Raw genomic sequence first — 17897 nt, forward strand, 5'->3', positions numbered from 1 at the left:
TGTGATTAATTAACACAAAATCTATACATCACTTTTAAATATCACAGCTATCTTCAATATTGGTAGATTGCGCCACCCCTTACTTCAAGAATGAATAAACTGAATGAACAATGGATAACACAGTTTCATACTAACATTCTTCCATGAGAAAGTATTTTTTCAATCATGAAAACTGTTGCAGATTCACTTTCTGTTGATGGATTAATCGATGAATTAACTGATAGTTTCAGCTTTTGTTCAAAACGAGCATCTAAGGTTACGTGCACATTCTGGTTATGAATACCCATCACACCTTGGTTTAAGATGTCCCAGTTTTGAGAAACCCAAATGTTTCCTACATCCTGTGGCAAGCTAACACGTCATCCAGCTTTCTGACTGACACTAATTAAAGTGTTAAACTTACTTTGTTGGATGTTGTACGTTTGAAAAAAAGACACAAACTGGCACCAGTGAACTGATTTAATTACAAAGAAGAACCCACAGTGACAAAAACAAGAACAGCTACGTACAGGAAGTAACTGTGATAGACTGTAACCATGACGACTGCAAGATGTCAACCAGAGACAAACAGACTTATGACCAGCCGTTTTTCCTTCCTGTAGACGTCCGTTACAAGGCAAACGTATGTTCTGGAGGTAACGCGGCTACCAGTGAAAACATCAAAACTCGATCTTTCAGTCGGCCATCTTGTCTTCTTTTGGAAAGATTTATGACAGTTATAATTTAAACATCACTGACAGCGCATGCCAGAGAGGAAGGGGAGGGGAGGGGGGGAATACAAACAAAAAAACAAACCTTACACAAATATATAAAAATATGCCATTAGATTCATATCAACAATTGAGGACCGTGGGTGCACTATTTACAGAAAAAAAGGCAATATATACCAATATTTACAACAATAAAGACTTATTTCACTTACGGCCATGAGAAGGTTACTTACAAGCTGCTGAGAGTTACAGTGATAAGAGTGTTTGATGTGATGGTGAAAACTTAAGTGTAAATCTTCTGTTCCTTTAACTGGCACACAACATGCTTCATTCTCTCAACTCTTAAGATTTACTTCATATCTCAGATGTGTTTACACGTGTGTGCATGCTTGTAAAAAAAAAAATAAATGGCTGAAATATGATTATTCAGTCTTTTATACTCACGTGACTACCACGGAAACAGAAAAGTATATTCGTAAGGCAGACTTTTAAAGAGAATCTACAATCCGAGCGAGCTGAATTGAAAGTTATGGACTCTAGGGTGACAGTTTCGAAAAAATTGTGAATCAAAGCCATCAAACTAAAATGTTTTAAACTGTGGACATTAAGTTAGATTTACCCAGATCTTGAAAATGCACTAAAAACTCATGAAACTGCTTTTTTTTTATGCCCAACTCACAGTTTCAGAAGCGCTCGTACCAGCAGAGTTACCACACAGATGTTCCTCCTAACACTGTTCACAGCTCTCCATTGCTCTACAGCCAGCATAGATATACAGCATCTTTATGGCCATCATGGCAGCTCTTGGCACTGAGAACACAAACATTAATTTTGTCGTGAATCATACAGCACATAAAAAAACATTTACATCTGCTACTTTAGCGTCAGAGGATGTTAAAGGAAAAATTGAACCTTTGGGGATATAATCTTATTTGCTTTTTGCTTAGAGTTGGACGAGAGGATTGCTACCGCTCTCGTGTCTATAAATTATGAAGCTACGGCCAGCAGTGGGTTAGCTTAGCTTAGCACAAAGACAAGAAAATAGGGGGAAAACGGCAAGCAACGTAAGTCACTAATTAGCTCGTCGATTCTCATTTAAATCAGTACAAAAACCAAGGTGTGAAATGATATGTTGTAGTTTTACAGGGGTTATGTGCTGTAACTCACATAGCCTAGCATAGCGCAGCGACTTCCTGAGCATTTGCACACGTCGGTTTATGTATGAAATAAACAAACGACATGCAAGATGTTAATTTTCTGAGCTTGAGTTTTGTTGAACAGAGCCAGGCTAGCTGTTTCCCTGTTTCCAGTCTTTATGCTAAGCTAGGCTAATTGGCCGTTATTATTTACCGTTCACACGAGTAGTGAGTATTAATCTTCTGACCCAACTCTCAAGAAACCGAATAAGCGCATTTCCCTCAACGTCAGCTAAAATTCTCAAACTTTCCTCTGCCGTATCTTCACAGGCTACCACGAGCTAACTGGAATTTTGTCTAAATTGTGGTCAGAAAATCACAAACAAGCTCCTTTTTATACTTCTTTCTATACTTCTTCTACACTTACAGAGGCTAAGAGCTTGCAAGCTAGTTAGCGGCTATCACAACAACCAGCCAATCCTCTTAGCTGTTAGCCGCTCTCACAGTGGGAGAGTTACCCTAATGTGTGTACGTTTGTAAAGCGGGGAATTGTGAAGGTGAAGTGCCCAGATGGCTGTCAAAGTGCGATGAGGTTTTGTAGGCTTGGAGAGATCAAAGACAATCACTGCTTAACCCCAAAGCCTGAGGCTAATGTTCGTGTGTGTGTGTGTGCAAGGACAAGTCAGAGTCACCCTCCACTTCACTAGACATCTGCTGCAGGATGAGGGAGAGCTGACTTTTCACTGTGTTTATGTGTGTGTGGGTGTTTAATGGCTTAACGTTTAGCCTTCTGAAGGCACGTGCAGGTGCTCAGCATTCGTCCTTCTGACCTACTCTGCATCTTGTGCTGTCTTGTCTCACAAGCGAACGACATGCATCAATCATTACTGAAATCAGAGTCCGTGCATTCAGGGTGCAACAATACATTTTAGCGATATACCTTCTGTAACAACAGTGCCACAACATGCAGAGAGGAGCTGAAAGATTATTGAAAAATTAAAAGGTGCGCTATGCAAGAACCTGTTGAATTCGTACTCCAAACAAATAAGAGGGCAGCGTGTCATTGGAGTAACCGCTAACTAATCGCCAGCCAAACCAGGGACTTTCTGGGCTGAGCTACTCCATCAGCCTGTTGCCTCCTGAGGTACAAAGTGGTATTATGAGATAAGAGGGGCTGGAGCTAGCTGGTTAGCATGCTAACTTCAGCAGCATCTCTGCAACACAATATACAGACGTATTTCACATGACGATAAAACTATTATTTCTTCGCATTTTGTTAATAAAGTTTTTATGCTCTAAATTAAAGGTGCATATATGTAAGAATTTCAGTTTAAGACATTCAAAAATTAACTAAAATTATCAACAGAATGTGAAGAAATAACAGTGCTGACGTTATGTCAAAGAGGTCTGCGTATTGTGTTGAAGAGACATCTGCTGAAGTTAGCATGCTACCAGCTAGCCCCGGGCCTGAAACCTCTTTCTCCCAGCGGCCCAAAGCTCATGTGCTAAAGTTATAAACACCATCACTCCCCTGGTAGTCAGGGTAGCTGCACGGCTAACTAAGCTAACAGTAGCTACAGTCATGGGTGTATAAAAAGAATACAGTTAGCAGCGGTTAGCAATTACTCTGGTGGTATGTGGGGAGAATGAATTAAAGGTGGCCAATTCTTACATATGGCACCTTTAAGCAAATCTTAGCATTTGGCACGCTGACAGGCAAGAGAGTAACTGTGTTTGGATACAATGTGAAGTTAATTTTGGGCTCTGTGATCGATAAGAAGGGACACGAAATACTTCCACAGCCTCTCCCCTCTGATGATGTTCCTCTACACTAATGGAGCCACACGGATCTGCATGAAGAACCCTGTGTTGTGTATGAGTGGACTGTGTCGTTACACCCCGACTTTATCTGCCCGTGTATCTATTCCGTTAATCAATCCAAGGCCTCCTTGTTCTTCAACTAAAAAAAAAGAGAAAAGAAATAAGTGAAAGCTACATCTTCTATAAATTAAGTGCTGTAAAAGAAGGCGCTAAAAATCAAAACCATAAATACTGTACACAACTATCGTGATCTGCTACCACAGCCTAGCGTCATCTTTAAAGAAATCAGTGACTTCGGCTGCTGATTTCCGCTCAACAACGTGAAATTTCATGGCTAAAGGAATCTTTCCAGATCTCCTTAATGTCAAAACTCTAACACATACAAGGCTTTGGCATAGTCATATCGAGAAGGAATGTCTCCAATGCACTTTTTTTTCTCTACTTGACTCCAGTAGTGGGCATCATCTACGTCCATGTCATCTTAAACTGGCAGCAAAAAATGAAATAAGAAAATCAGATATGATGTGTATATCTGTGGGGAAACACACTTCTATGTTTTTTCACAAATGTCTTCAGATACAGCGGGTGAAGGCTGTGCACTACTGTGTGTGACTGTGTTTATAGTGTTGTTATATACCCTTGACACATATAGCACTTCAATGATGCGCTTATCTCCCTTTACAGAAGAACAGATGATCTATAAGCAATGATCTGGGAGTAATTTGAACTCTAGCTGCAGAAAACAGCACAAATTCAGAATATCCATCAAACTACAGTCCGTCGCGGTCTGTTTTACATCGCTTCCACTCAGATTTTCATGTTTTTATAGGACATTTACTTCTGATCATCAGGTGCCACTTTGTCTGCAGTTCAGGCTAAGATGAAGTGATGATGGAGTAAAGGAGTTGATGTCCAAGTCCATAAAAAACACAGAAAAATGTCAAAGGACGAGTACATGCTTCACTTATGTCTCAGTTCACCCTCCTGTGTAATGACATTTTACAGAGTCCAAGTCCTCTTCTGTCTTCTTCACTTGTTCTCGGTCTAAACTTACATCCATCCAAAGTCTAGTTTTTCCCTTGTCCATGTCCTTCAGTTTAAAGACGCTTTGCTAGACAACATTTTCAGATGCCAAAAAACGGAAAAATACACACGCACGGACACCACTCAGTGAGGTACAACGCACACCATCAGGAACATTAACACAAGAAAACTGGGTTTGAAGTGATCATATTCATTAGTAAGTCCAGGAGGGAGTTGACAGCCATATTATGCACATAGAGACCAAGTGGACTGAGCAGAGGACCAAAACAACTACACCAAAAAGTGAAGAGTCAAGAGCTTGTGCGCCTTTCGATTGTCTCAGACCCTCCAAAGCAAAAGATGGTTGGTACTGTCGTCCCGTCCCACTGTTTCACTGCTGTTGGTCAGCCTGAAGTCCTCGTAGCCATCGCCGCCGGAAATGACAAGGTGATTGGTTTTAGGAGGGATGTGGGCAGAAGCTCGACGACGCGCGGAGTCACGCCTTTGGAGGTTGCCGTCAACTGTGCTGCCGCTCTGGGATTGGCTGCCTAGAACACAGAAGGAGGAGGTGAAACGTCAGACTTGAAGCTTTCGTTTAATTCAGTTCAGTTGTTAGTCGGACGTGAGCGCACGTAAAAAACAATACCTGTGGAGTCAGTTGTTGCAGGAGGGAAGTTCATGTCAAACCCTTCAGGCAGTTCGATCGATGTCAGGAAGCGAACGTGGCCCGTGTGTCCGTGAGCCGAGCCCATCGGCGCCAGGGGAGTTTTCAGTGTGCCAGGCCCGGTTCCTGAGCTCACCGCTGGGATCGTCAGCGTGAGAACCACCCCTGGAGAGCAACAGCAGCTTAAAATGTGCTGCAGTTCAGGCTAAAATCTTTTTTTAATCCAGTTAATGATCAATGTAAAATCAAAAAATACTACCATTTTAAATCTATTTAAACAAAAAACTTGTGTGCTGATCAAACACTTAATATTACGTTAAGCATGTGACATTTGCTTGTTTCCAGACCTGTGAATCGCCGCCCAGATCGGAATTAAAGAGTGAAACAAAATGGAAATTCTGTTTAATTATCAGGTAATCATGTATGTAAAAAGTTTGTGTTTTACCTGCACTGGTGCCGATCCACAGCAGATCCTTACAGGCCAACAACGCTGTGATTCTCAGACAGGCGGCCTTGTGCTGTCTGATGATCGCATCTGCACCTGAGTGGAGAGAAAGAAAAGAGAGAGAATTAATGAATGTGGATTAAAATGTAGGGAGCATGGAGAGGTCAAGGACTGAGTCATTTAAAAATGTGAAATAAAGGAAAAACTTCCTGCATATGAGCTGCTGCTCAGATTGAAATAATATAAAATGTATACACATTTCTGGCACTCTTAAAGCACACATGCGCTCATACTCCCTGTGTGTGTTTACCTGCAAGCATCTTATGCACGGCAGGTGCCACGTCCACCTCTGTCAGGCTCTCCCAGCTCTGAGCGTGATACAGTCTGACCTGTGCGCTGCCCTGCAGCGCCAACCACACACCCTGCCCGTACGCCACCATGCAGGTCACGCACCGACTGCTGTCTGTGCCCACCTGGAACCAGTGCTGAGACGGAGAGAGGAAGTGTTACACATGACAGTCTGCCTGCCTCTTCATTTATCCACCCGCGCACACACATCCATCACCCTCCATCTGTCCACCTACCTCTTGTACCAGTGTAGTTGTATTGATGATGAGGACTCTGTTCTGTGAGCCACACCACAGTTTTCCTCCCACAGGAACCATCTTGGTGACAGGGCTGCTGGGTGTGCCAAGAACTAATGTCTGGGAAGACTGAGGGTCCCAGAAACTACCTGCAGATCGAGATAAAGAGTCAGACTCTGTTGCCTTATATTTTAAAAAGATTTACATTTACATTTATGTCTTAAATGATGTGTGTGGTGGCAGGTAGGGTTATTATTTAAACAGGTAAAGGTAATGTCAGTATCTAGAGCCCTTCATTCCCTAAAGGTGCAGATCAATATGGCTGTGCAGTCGCAGGAACTTAAACAAAATGTTGCCAAAAACACCTCAACTTCCCCCCTTAGTTTACCTGCTTCTCTCTGGTAGACTATCACCTCTCCGTTGGCCAAAGACACAAACACTTTGTTGTCCAAATATCTGTAGGAAGAAAAAAAAGAGGAATGTAAAGCAAACAAATAATGAGATCAAAATACTGACAATACAAAAGATTTATATATTTTCTGCAGAAACAGGAAGGTGACACAGGTAAGACGGAACACATTCAAACCCAGCTGCATCATATGGCTTTCAATTCCTTTTTTCTCCCAACTCAATTACTCTATTGTCTAATACGGCATAAATCCCAGTATTAATCTTTGATTTAAAAGGTAAAGTAGTGTTCAAGAAGGAAACTCACAGCACACAGAGGATGGAAGCTGAGTGTTGCATCTTCATGCTGTTTTTACGGTTTCGGATGTTGTCCGACGACTGGTACACGTGGATACTACCATGAAACAGAAGCATTGCAGGAAATCAGGTGATAAAATCAGAACACCGACGAGAAAGGAAGCTACTTCTTTGTGCGTCACCCACCATCCATCCTCCGTCCCCAGCCACACTGAGCTCTGGTAGGCCTCTGGGTCTATACTGAGCAGGTCCTCCAGACTCGCCCTGGTAAACGAGCCCCGGGATGAGCGACGCATGGCACGGCCGTCCATGGTGCTCTCCGTGTGGCCGCGGCCTCCTCCGCCTACCCCCAACATCCCCGGTGCACCGTAGGTGCTCGCCACTGGGAACTCCTGCTCCTCCTCACTGCTGGTGGTCTCCGTAGCCATGTCCTTGGAGCCTGGACCCTCGTCATCTTAGACAGAAAAATGAGAGGGAGAGTTTATAATGTGTAGGTGTGTGTGTGTGACTGAAGTGTAAAGGAGGGTTTTTACTCACTGCCATAGCTGGATGATATGGTGGAGTGACTGGCCTGGCTCTGTAGGGTGGATGAAGGGCTGGGTGAATCCTCATCATCAGTGTCATCACTGTCAAATGGAACAAGCTCCGCCCCTGGTCCTGGAGGCAATCAATCAATCACTGCATCAGCTACATATGTTTATAACAGAAAGCTGCAGTACATACAAGTTGAATACCAGTCAGTGTACGTCATAAAGGTTAATATAAGTAGGAGCTCTTGCTGCTTGTCATGTTGTAAAACCAGTTACGGACCCACCTGTAGGTTGCTCCGTCAGCTCCAGAGACGAATGAGAAATAGATATGTGGAGCTGCTGCTGGGTGTGACTTTGGGCTCCAGAGATAGGGACGACGGCGGGCTCTGATCCACGCTCCCTAAGAGGTGACAAGGGATTGGTTAACGCTACAGAGAATGAGTGGCAATTGGCAACTGAAGCCAGAAGAAACGGATGAGCTCCACATGCTGAAATCTGCAGGTTTTCCCGTCTTACAAAGCAAGGGGTGCTCTTAATGACCTCATGCTTTGTTCGACCTGTAATTTTACTACAACTACTAAACACATCACGCGTGTGCTCTGACCTTCCCTTGAGTCCTGGCACCGCAGCGATACATATGATCCTCGCCGAGCAGACAGCGATACAGGCCTCCACGGTGGGCTCGTCTTTGATGTTCAACAGACACACCTGGGGAGAAAAAACATCACCACCCCATCAGTCCAAGTGTCTGCGTGTGGGATAACGCTTATTGTCACCTTTAAGTCCCGACTGGTCAGTAAATTAACAGTATTGTCTCACCTGTCCCACGTATCCATCGCTGTTACACACCCACACCTCACAGCCGCTGTCAGGACAGCTGTGGCTGGGAGACGCACACGAAAACTGGAGACAAACAACGAAACATGAGTGGAGATCACTTTCTGTACACATGCAAACATGGCTTGTTTAAGGTATGAACTGATTTAAATGGCTGAAATAAATTACAATTCTCCCTTCACATCTACATATACACAGAAAGTATACAGTAGATGCTGCTCTCACCTGCATTCCACTACGTGTCTTCATTATAGGGATGGCCTTAAGAAACTCTGGGTCCCACTGGTCCTTATTCATCGCTAAAAGCAATGTCACATTGACAATTCGACCATTTGAAACAATCACTGCATTAAAATTCTAATTAATTAAACACATTTTACTTTTTACCAAACAAGCTACAGTTCAGAAAAATAACGCTTTGTCTCACTGACCGAGCTTCTTCTTGGCTTCTTCGAAGGCCTGCTCAAAGTTGGAACGAGTGTCGGGCGAGGTGAACTCGAAGACGAAGCTGCTCTCAGCGGACGCCGTGGTGAACTCGAGCTTCGTGGGGAGGAAGGTCATGCTGAAGGCCAGAGACTGCTTCTCTGAGAGCTCCCTGTGCACCGACGCCATCAGGTCCTTTATTACCTCGTCGAGGGACTGAGGAAGATGAAAGTGACGAGAAAAAAGACCGTTAGATGGTTTACTACATCATAGAAGAGAAGACCATAACAAAGAAGACCACACAGTACCTGGTGTGGGAAGCTGAGGGTCTCGGACAGTTTGCTGATCTGACCCAGAGTGCTGAGATCCTCGTCTAATCGGCTGATCATTTTCTGGATGCTCTCCTTGTTTGTCGCCTGAGTGGAGCCTGATGCAGAGATGAAAAAACTTTTAATAACTAATTTCAATATTGATGAATAAGGCAACGGAGGGAAAGGTTATAAAGACCGGATGTGTTTGATGGTGGAGACGGAGCCTTACTTTTCACCACCTCCACCTCCTCCAGAGGAAGCTTCCACAGGAACTTGTATTTACTGGACGTGTCGATCACACTCGCAGCGGAGTATCTGAGAGAGCAGCAGAGGAAAGACAAAAAGATCCAATTCTGTCAAAACTAGGTCTGTGTCTGCTGTTCAACACCAGGGGGCAGTATGGTTTGGAAACTGAATTATGACAGTGCGTGTGTCTTTTCCGCCTCAGTCAGTGTTTGTATGTTTGTGTGCGTGCGTGTGTGTTTATTGCGTACAGGCTCATGGAGCTGCGTCTTAATGAGCCAGACTTCCTCTTGAGCGTGGTGCAGATGATCAGATCACTGAAGAGGAAGAGAGAGCGGTCTTTCTTCCCACCCACTGTCTTCTACAGAGAGAGGAGGGAGAGAAGAAGAGCTCAGGAAATCTCAACTTTGACTATGAGTCATCCACACAACAGTTTAAGTTTCAATACAATAAATATTTGATATATTATAGTGGATTTTTCTAGCATATGAACTTATTTTCCCAGACATGACACCAATTTAGAGACCTAACTATTCCTTAAATCAGAAAAGTACTTCTTACCGCCTCCATGACCATTTCCTGTCTCAAAAACTTCCTCTGTGGGTTCAGGATCTAACACACACACATAAAAAGAGAGGTGATCAGAACTGGAGGTGGGAAACATTGCAAAAACAAGCTGATAGCATAATCTTGGGCGTCAGACAGTTGTGATCTGCATTTTTTTTCCACTTTTATATTTCGTTTTATGATCAAAAAATAAATCGATTAATCAAGAAAATTATCTTTATACGTTTAGGTATCTCACATGTTCGACCCCCTCTATGTGCGCCTCGATCTCCTGGATGACCCTGGCCTCCCTCTCTGCCTCCTCGGCCGAGCGGCGGCCCTTATTGATCTTCTCGGCCAGTCGCTTGATGTCCCTCTGGGCGTCCAGTAAGTACGTGTGGTCCGGGTGATCCTCTGGGGTGTGCTTGAGCAGGTCCTGGAACAAACAACATGAACACAAATACACATCAATCTCCCTTCACATGAGCTCCTTGCCACTAAACACAGGATGAGGCCACTTAGAAGATCAAGAAAGTTATATTTTGAGATACCTTAACCAGCAGCTCGTATCGAGGAATCCTCTGGACCGGTTTAATCATCAGATCACCCAGAGCCTGTTTCTCCTTGTTCTCACGCATGTTTTGCTGTTGGAGTGAAGGATGGATACAAGAGAGGGTGAGAAAATAACTCAAGAAAGCCCAAAGCAACAAGAAAACTGGCTCTAAGATCATGTCAGTGTTGCACTTCATGTCTGCACCACAAGGTGGCGAAGTGGTTCCACTGTACAAACTGGCAGACGCTCTCTGTGGTTGAAAACTGAGATCAGCACGAGGACATTAAAAGGTTTTCTGTGGTGGCTGATGACATTTTTGATTCTGAGCTCTGGTTCTGTGCAGCCAACTTGTGCATATATTTATTTGTGGTGGCACACCACAGCATCAAAGTGTACAACAGTGGTCTACCAAATGTAACTAGACGTACAGCTCAAATATCCCCTGGGTTCTCAAGTCAAATTTTCCGGTTGAATTGGTTTAAAGAGGGGGTTTGTGGAACATTTCACGGACAATAATTTGTTCCCAATTACAGTTCCAGATGAAAAAACTGCGTCTACTGAAATACAAAAATCAATTTCAGTCGGATCCGACATTGTGAAAACATTTTGATTTCCTGAGCAGAGGAAGAAAAAATGTTCCGCACGTTAAATTTGATACCACATGATTTAGAAACGAGAATATTAGAGGAAAAATTTGATTTTTAAGTCAATTTTTTCAGGTTTTCAGCCCATATGTCAAAATATTTTGCCTGAATCAAATGACTCTGTTCATAACTAAACCTCCTGAAGTCCTGTAACTGTAGAACAAGAGCAATCAAGTGTCTCTCTTCCAAGGTTAAAAAAACAAAAAGGGACTACAGGAACAGGAAGCACACACATATTAACATACGCACGAACCTTACGTTGACAAATAGAAGCAACAAAGCCCTTTTCAGCCTGAGCATTACCATGCGTTACAGGCTCTAAAAGCGTGTTAAAAGGCTTTTCCACCTATTTTTTTCATCTTTTGAAAGTTTTTCTACTTTTCTGTACAGCCGCTCAGACTAAACAGGACGTCCGGTGACTGGGTCCAACACTCACCTCCAGAAACTTGTGAAACGCCGGCTTGGCCTCCTTGGCAATCCTCACGGCATCTTTGGCGTTGAGAAAGTTGTCGATGTACGCCGAATACATATTAGCTAGAGTCTCTTTGGAGAACTGGAGAGAAGAAGAAGAAGAGGAGGACATTTACAGTAAGTTACTATGTGAACACTTTAATGTATGTAAAACTGAAATGATGGTGCACATTTCCGTTGATCAAGCAAAATAAGCCAATGATTTGACTTTTAATGGACTAAACAATTAATCAATTAACCAAAAGCAAATTACACGGCTATGCTGTAGGATCAGACTTGCTGAAAACAACATTCACATTCAATATTAGAGGATGTCACGTGTGTATTTTTAGGTGAGTAGGTAGGTGAATATTTTTCAGGCTGCTTTCTTTTCACAAAGGAGGCACGGGACAGAGCGAGACTGAGAGAAATAAAAAAAATAAAAGGAGTCGCGAGACAAGTTGACGTCAGAGAGTAACCTGCTTTTTTTAAAACAACCTGACCCTCTTTTTTTTTCTATCATCCATCTCACAGTGTCCTTTCCTTTCCTGTCTCTCTCTCTCTCTCTCTCTCTCTCTCTCTCTCTCTCTCTCTCTCAGGCTGATAAAGAGTAAGAGCACAGAGAAAAAAAGCATCTGAGGACATAATGAGGATTAGTCACAGCAGAGGAGAAAATAGAAATGTACTGCGTCCCTACTTCATTAAAAAAGGTAAAAACGTAATGTTCTCCTCCAGCAGCTCTGTTTCAGGTGTTTCTTTAAATATATTATTGACTGATCTATTCTCAACTCTTTTTAAGCAGCCGCTTAAAATACAAGCGACCCACTGTCATCCTCAAGGCAAGGATGATACAGTGGGTAGCACAAATTATGCAGATAGCTTAATGCACTGTTTTATGTTTTATGTCTTCAGGAGGCAAGACTTCTACTTATTTGCTTTTAAAAGTGTCTGTTGAATGTCTGTAGTTAAATTTGACCCATTTTAGTTCTTGAAACCCTAATTTTTAAGATGTAATACGCAGAATTTTACTTCCTGTTAGAGAAGAAAGGAAGTTGGAGGGCAGGACTAAACCTCACATGAATAAAACCTTCATACTTTACCTTGTCCTTAAATATTTCTGCCAAAGACACTACTTAGGTCTTGTATTTTGCTTTGATTGAGAGACCCCATGTGGCAAAAACTACATCCTGAGCGTTTAATGGCTCTTTTTTGTCTATTTCTCATGGTGTTGTTTGAGGTTTGACGGAAGCCCTGAGGGGCAAGTGAGAAGGGAAAACCATTTGTCATAATGAAGCACAGAAAGCGCAGAAACAGAAGACACAATTATGATTTTTCTATATTTAAGTCTTAAAACACAAAAGGTCTTTCTGATTCCGTGCTGCGAAAACACAGATTTAGCTTTACTGCTGCTTGTGAGACAAATCTGTGTTTAGAGCATCATTTCCCACAAACCAAACAGCAGTGACACAGCAAATCCTCTAAACCATCATCCACTTTACACAGCAAACGGCGTAACAAAAGACTCTGCCCCGTGTGAGGCTCGAACTCACGACCTTCAGATTATGAGACTGACGCGCTGCCTACTGCGCCAACGAGGCCTGAAGCACACTGCAGCTGCTGCGCCTTTAAGAGCTGCAGCGGAGCGGAGTGGGGGAGGGAGGCGCACCGCGGAGGCCTCATGTTCTCACTTCTCTGCCTGCAGCTATTTCAAATGATGCACTTCACATACAATATGTAACAGCTGGTATATAATGAATCTGTGAATTGATCTCAGGAGGTATTAAAGTGTTGTAAAATAAGTTAATTTAATAGTTGGGTGCGGCAGCTTTTCCTCAACCTGCTTCATCTACTTGTAATTCAGTTAGCGGTTTCCTGCATTACGCCCGTGTGATGGTTTGGTCTCCAGTGAGAGTTTGTGAAACTGTTTCATTCACGCTGTGAGCTGCTGAGAGGGACAACAATAGCATTAACATAGCAAGAGAGCAAGGGGTGTTTCCACACTTGATAAAAACCAAAGCCTGCAGCCACACTGCATTCTGGTCGAGGGGAAAAAAAAAAGCTGGAATCTGTTTCTTAAATGTTAATTTCTGACTAGACGTTTGCTAAATGAGCCCAGACAAGAAGTCCTTTCATTCTCAAAGACAGAAACCTGACATTTAGCCTAACTCGGATGTTTCAGAGGGCTGTTTTTCAAGGCCTACGTCGAGAGAGCAACCCTTGGGGCATGGGAAATTTTAAATGGGTCGGGAAGAGGTCATCGGGAAAACAAAATATTAAACTAGTGCTGCCAACTATAAACCATCTCCTCTTTTATTAAATCAGCTTCCCTTCAGTCCTGCGCGGCTGTCAATAATGCTGTTTATTCACTCGAGCACTGTGCTGTAAAATACATTTTGTCTGTACATGTTACCACCATTACTGTTGATACATTGTTAGCTGTATGCTACGTTTGGGTACGAGTCTCTCTCTGTAAGGCACACTAAACATTTAGTTCTATCAATTGATGAGGCCCTTACTGGTTTTTGACCCCCTTACATCTTCTTCTTGCTGTCTTTTATCCATCATGCTCAAATGACAGGATTATGTTGCAGATGCCAGCTGCTCTTACTGAACTCAGAAATGAATGTTTTTATTATTGAGCACCTGCAACCTGGAATCACATGCAGAACAATTTAAAGCCTACCTCATTTATCCTCAGAGCAATTTAAATTTTTCATCTCATCTTGTTTCACTTCCATCTGCTCTTGTTTGAGTTGTTTTAAGGTCGGGGTTGGTGAGGTGCGTCTGACTTTCCGAGTCCAGACATTCGACTTCAGGGGGCTTTCTAGTTGATTGTGCCGACTGGGAATCCAGAAACTCAGACCTCCAACTTCAAATGGAACGCACCACTGTACTCTACACTGTGAACAAGGTGTCTGACTCAAGTTAAAATAAAGGTTGAATGAATTTTGTTTTACAGCTGCACCACAGTTGATCAGAAATATTCAAGACAAATTTTATATATATTTATATAAAAATTTTGGGAATTAAACTTCAGTCACATGTTTTACAATAACACTTTAACAGTATTTGAAGAAAACCTTTGTCTTCTTCAACTTCACTTAAACAGAAAAGAGCCTTTATTAAAAAAAGAAAAAGGTAGCCTGAAAAAACAATTTTAAAACCACCATTTTACACATTATCCTTATCTTATCCTGCAGCGATAATAAAAACAAACACACAGACAAACAATAAAACTGTCCCAGAGCAGCAAAGTCCATCTTTTGAAGAGCGTTTCGGGCATTTACTGTATCTGTTCATTAGTTACTGATGTACTATTAGAATTCATACTGCTGCTTTAAGCACATAGTTTATTTCCCAAGCGTCTCTCACACACCACAGCCTTACTGTTTTCAAGACAGAAGCCACAGCAGAGCAAGAAATCTGATCAATGCAGCTGTCAGAGAAGAAAACTCTTCAGTTAAGCACTTAGAAGTGGCTTTCTGTGGTAAAAAGTAAAAAGTATCCGTGATCGAGTTCTTCTCTGCCACATATACAGGTAAACATGTTTCTAATTGGTGTTTTATATGTGCACATGTGCATGATATAAAGCTAAAATGTTCCAACTAATTCCATCCAAACTTGCAATAGGAACCTCCGAAAGTCTAAAACAGCAGGAGAGGGCAGATGTCACTTATCGTCTTTACTCACTGATTGGATGAGGATGTGTCCAACGGTCTGCCTGTCGTGCCATTGGCCGACGCAGCCGGCGACTTGCTCCAGGAAGTGCTCATGGTGCTCCAGGATCTCCGGGATCTGGTAAAACATCTCGTCCACCAGCAGAGGGTCCACTATGGAGCCGCTGTCTGGCTGTTTGAGAGGACGCATGTAGCCCTGAGGGGACAAGACAAGTAGTTAATTACTGTTTCAGATACAGAGTACAAGATTAGATAAAAAATGTCTTCCAGCAGTGAGGGGACTGTGTCTGCCTGTCAGGAGCAATTTATTCTAGATCTGAGATCACAGAGGACTAGAGCAAAGGTTACATTTAAAACAAGTCCCCATTTACTTCAGCTGTTTAGGAGAATGCTCCGCAAATGTTTTGAGGACTATCGACATGCTCATGAAAGAATTGTCTTTTTTCGGTGAACTTATCCTTTAAAGCTACAGAAGAAGCTGGTGAGTGGACCGTGGGTTAAAGAGAAGAAGGCGATTAGCTTAGTTTAGCATAAAGGCTGGAAGCAGTATAGATTAAACACACAAGATACAGACTGTTAATTGGACAATTAGTTAATCCACAGACACGAAAATAGTATCTCGGGAAAATGTTGGACTATTCCTTTAATATTTCTGTGAAACTACCATTTCCAACATCAAGAATGAGTTTTCAGGCTCAATCCATGTTACATTTTCTCTTTTATATATTTACACACATTCTCATTTCCCTCCAGTCATTACTTCTGACATGAGCACGTCAGGGAGAGATGTGTTAACTGGAGGGAGGTTGTCACTTTTCCCACCACTGGTTCTCCTGTGAGAACCAGGGGCTACAAAATGTTACTATAATTAGAAAAATGTGTTAAATATTTTGTTGCAAAGCGATCCTCCCTGCACACACTCAACAAAACGTCTCTGTCTTTGGCCGTTTCACCTTGATTCCTGACTGAGAACCCTCAACGTGTCACGTTTGTTGCACACACACAATCCCATGCATACACACATTTTTTGTTTCCAAACATCTGAGCTGATTTATTATAATACTGGATTTTTATGTTTTTTGAATCGATGTGATGGATGTTTGATTAACCATGTTTCAGGATTTCTAACATATAGCAATACACATCACATTGTGATTATTATGCGATATTATCCTTTTATCCAATTTGTGGTGTTACAGTGTGTAGCTTCTTTTAAATGACTCCTATTCGTGTTTTATTAGTCATGTTAATATTGGGTGTTATTCAGATCTAACCGTCAGTTATGGTGGCAGACATTTTGCCTCAGGTTTGGTGTCACTTCTGTAGTTTTTTCTCATTAAGTGTGAGATACTGTAGAAGTCAGGACACCCTGATATCTCCAACTCGGAAGCTGATGTGAATGTGAATTTCCAATCTGCTTGTAATTACAGTCTGAACGTTTTGACGTAAATTTTGTCTGCATATAATTTCATGCCCCTTTTATCCTTCTTTTCTTCTCCTCCTTACAATTATATTCCAATTTTGTCTCAAGGTAACCTCATCAGCTTTTTTGATGGAAGCGGTGTCCTTACAAGCTCGACTCCGACACACACACGGACAAACACACACACACTGCAATCCATTAAAGCTGAGCGAAATTTGGAGATTCAATTAACTGTCTAAAATGGACTCAGACAGATGTGACTCCGAGGCTGCAGGAGCTGTAAAGTCCAGTCATCTGTGCAACTTCATGACACATTTGATGACTAATCCAATTTGCTGGTTAAAACATTTGTGCTGAAGAAAGCCGGGACAGAGAGAGACCAGAGGTATTTTTAAAGCAGCAGTGATTCAGCTTGTACTTCCTTCAACAACTGTTTCTTAGAAATACAGTATGTTACATAAGAGCTCATTGACTTCAGTGACATCCTCTCACGGGGGATCATCAGAGTGTAGTGCTTCTGCTTTTTCATCAGATGGAGCACATAGAGTCTGATAAAGAGAGGACCGTTTTTAATGAAGATCTGACTAAGTATCTTCTCTCATATAATTGTGATCGTAAAGATGTGACTAGAATTGTTGAGAGATGATAAGACACTGAGGTCTTTTGCTAATAAAAGATGATGAGTGAGATTTTTAGTGAACCCAACACCCTAATAGCAAATAAGTCATCCATCTAATTACCTGTCTGAGCTCTACAAAAAGCATTTTGACATTTGTTTGGGTCATAAAACTTCAGTTCAGGTGTCGATGTCATAGCTCATCTTGAAATCAGTGGTACAGATTTGTGGTTACCGAGGTAACTTCAGCTTTAACTCGTCTTACCTGGGTACATCACCATGGTAACTTACGCTGCACACGTGTGATTGCTATGTCAGCCATCATGACTCACGTACTGTATAGACTGATGTCATCGGTGTTCCTTGAATGTATCTTTATGACAGGTCAAGTACACTGTTAAATATAGATGCTTTCTATCTTCTATCTTCTATCTGGGCTACTTTGTATTTAAGTGAGGGGGTAAAAACTTGCAGTGAAAGTTTTTAGCAACATTTTGTTCCATCTGCGCTGCAAACCAAAAGTTTGACTACATTTCAGTTTATCAGCCCCTCCTCT

At 42.2% G+C, this 17897-nt stretch overlaps 1 protein-coding gene and 1 non-coding gene across 2 annotated transcripts in view; both read right to left on the reverse strand.

Moving 5' to 3' along the window:
* Positions 1-445: 445 nt before the first annotated feature.
* LOC141009019 (rho guanine nucleotide exchange factor 17-like) overlaps positions 446-17897 on the reverse strand; it is a 65917-nt gene continuing 48465 nt past the window's right edge. Inside the window, exons 4-25 of the mRNA XM_073481420.1 lie at positions 15316-15498; positions 11612-11728; positions 10530-10622; positions 10238-10414; positions 9994-10044; positions 9684-9793; positions 9419-9504; positions 9187-9305; positions 8887-9094; positions 8681-8754; positions 8438-8521; positions 8223-8326; positions 7903-8018; positions 7626-7745; positions 7275-7542; positions 7099-7185; positions 6772-6839; positions 6384-6532; positions 6110-6284; positions 5800-5895; positions 5337-5519; positions 446-5238 (exon numbers count right to left, since the gene is read on the reverse strand). Of these exons, the coding sequence (XP_073337521.1) occupies positions 5030-5238; positions 5337-5519; positions 5800-5895; positions 6110-6284; positions 6384-6532; positions 6772-6839; positions 7099-7185; positions 7275-7542; positions 7626-7745; positions 7903-8018; positions 8223-8326; positions 8438-8521; positions 8681-8754; positions 8887-9094; positions 9187-9305; positions 9419-9504; positions 9684-9793; positions 9994-10044; positions 10238-10414; positions 10530-10622; positions 11612-11728; positions 15316-15498 (2877 nt within the window). The 3' untranslated portion in view covers positions 446-5029. The remainder of the gene's footprint in view (positions 5239-5336; positions 5520-5799; positions 5896-6109; positions 6285-6383; positions 6533-6771; positions 6840-7098; positions 7186-7274; positions 7543-7625; positions 7746-7902; positions 8019-8222; positions 8327-8437; positions 8522-8680; positions 8755-8886; positions 9095-9186; positions 9306-9418; positions 9505-9683; positions 9794-9993; positions 10045-10237; positions 10415-10529; positions 10623-11611; positions 11729-15315; positions 15499-17897) is intronic.
* trnam-cau (transfer RNA methionine (anticodon CAU)) lies at positions 13151-13223 on the reverse strand. The gene has a single exon. It is a non-coding gene; the product is annotated as a tRNA-Met (tRNA).

Source organism: Pagrus major, chromosome 2 (genome assembly GCF_040436345.1).
Source record: "Pagrus major chromosome 2, Pma_NU_1.0".
Classification (NCBI taxonomy): domain Eukaryota; kingdom Metazoa; phylum Chordata; class Actinopteri; order Spariformes; family Sparidae; genus Pagrus; species Pagrus major.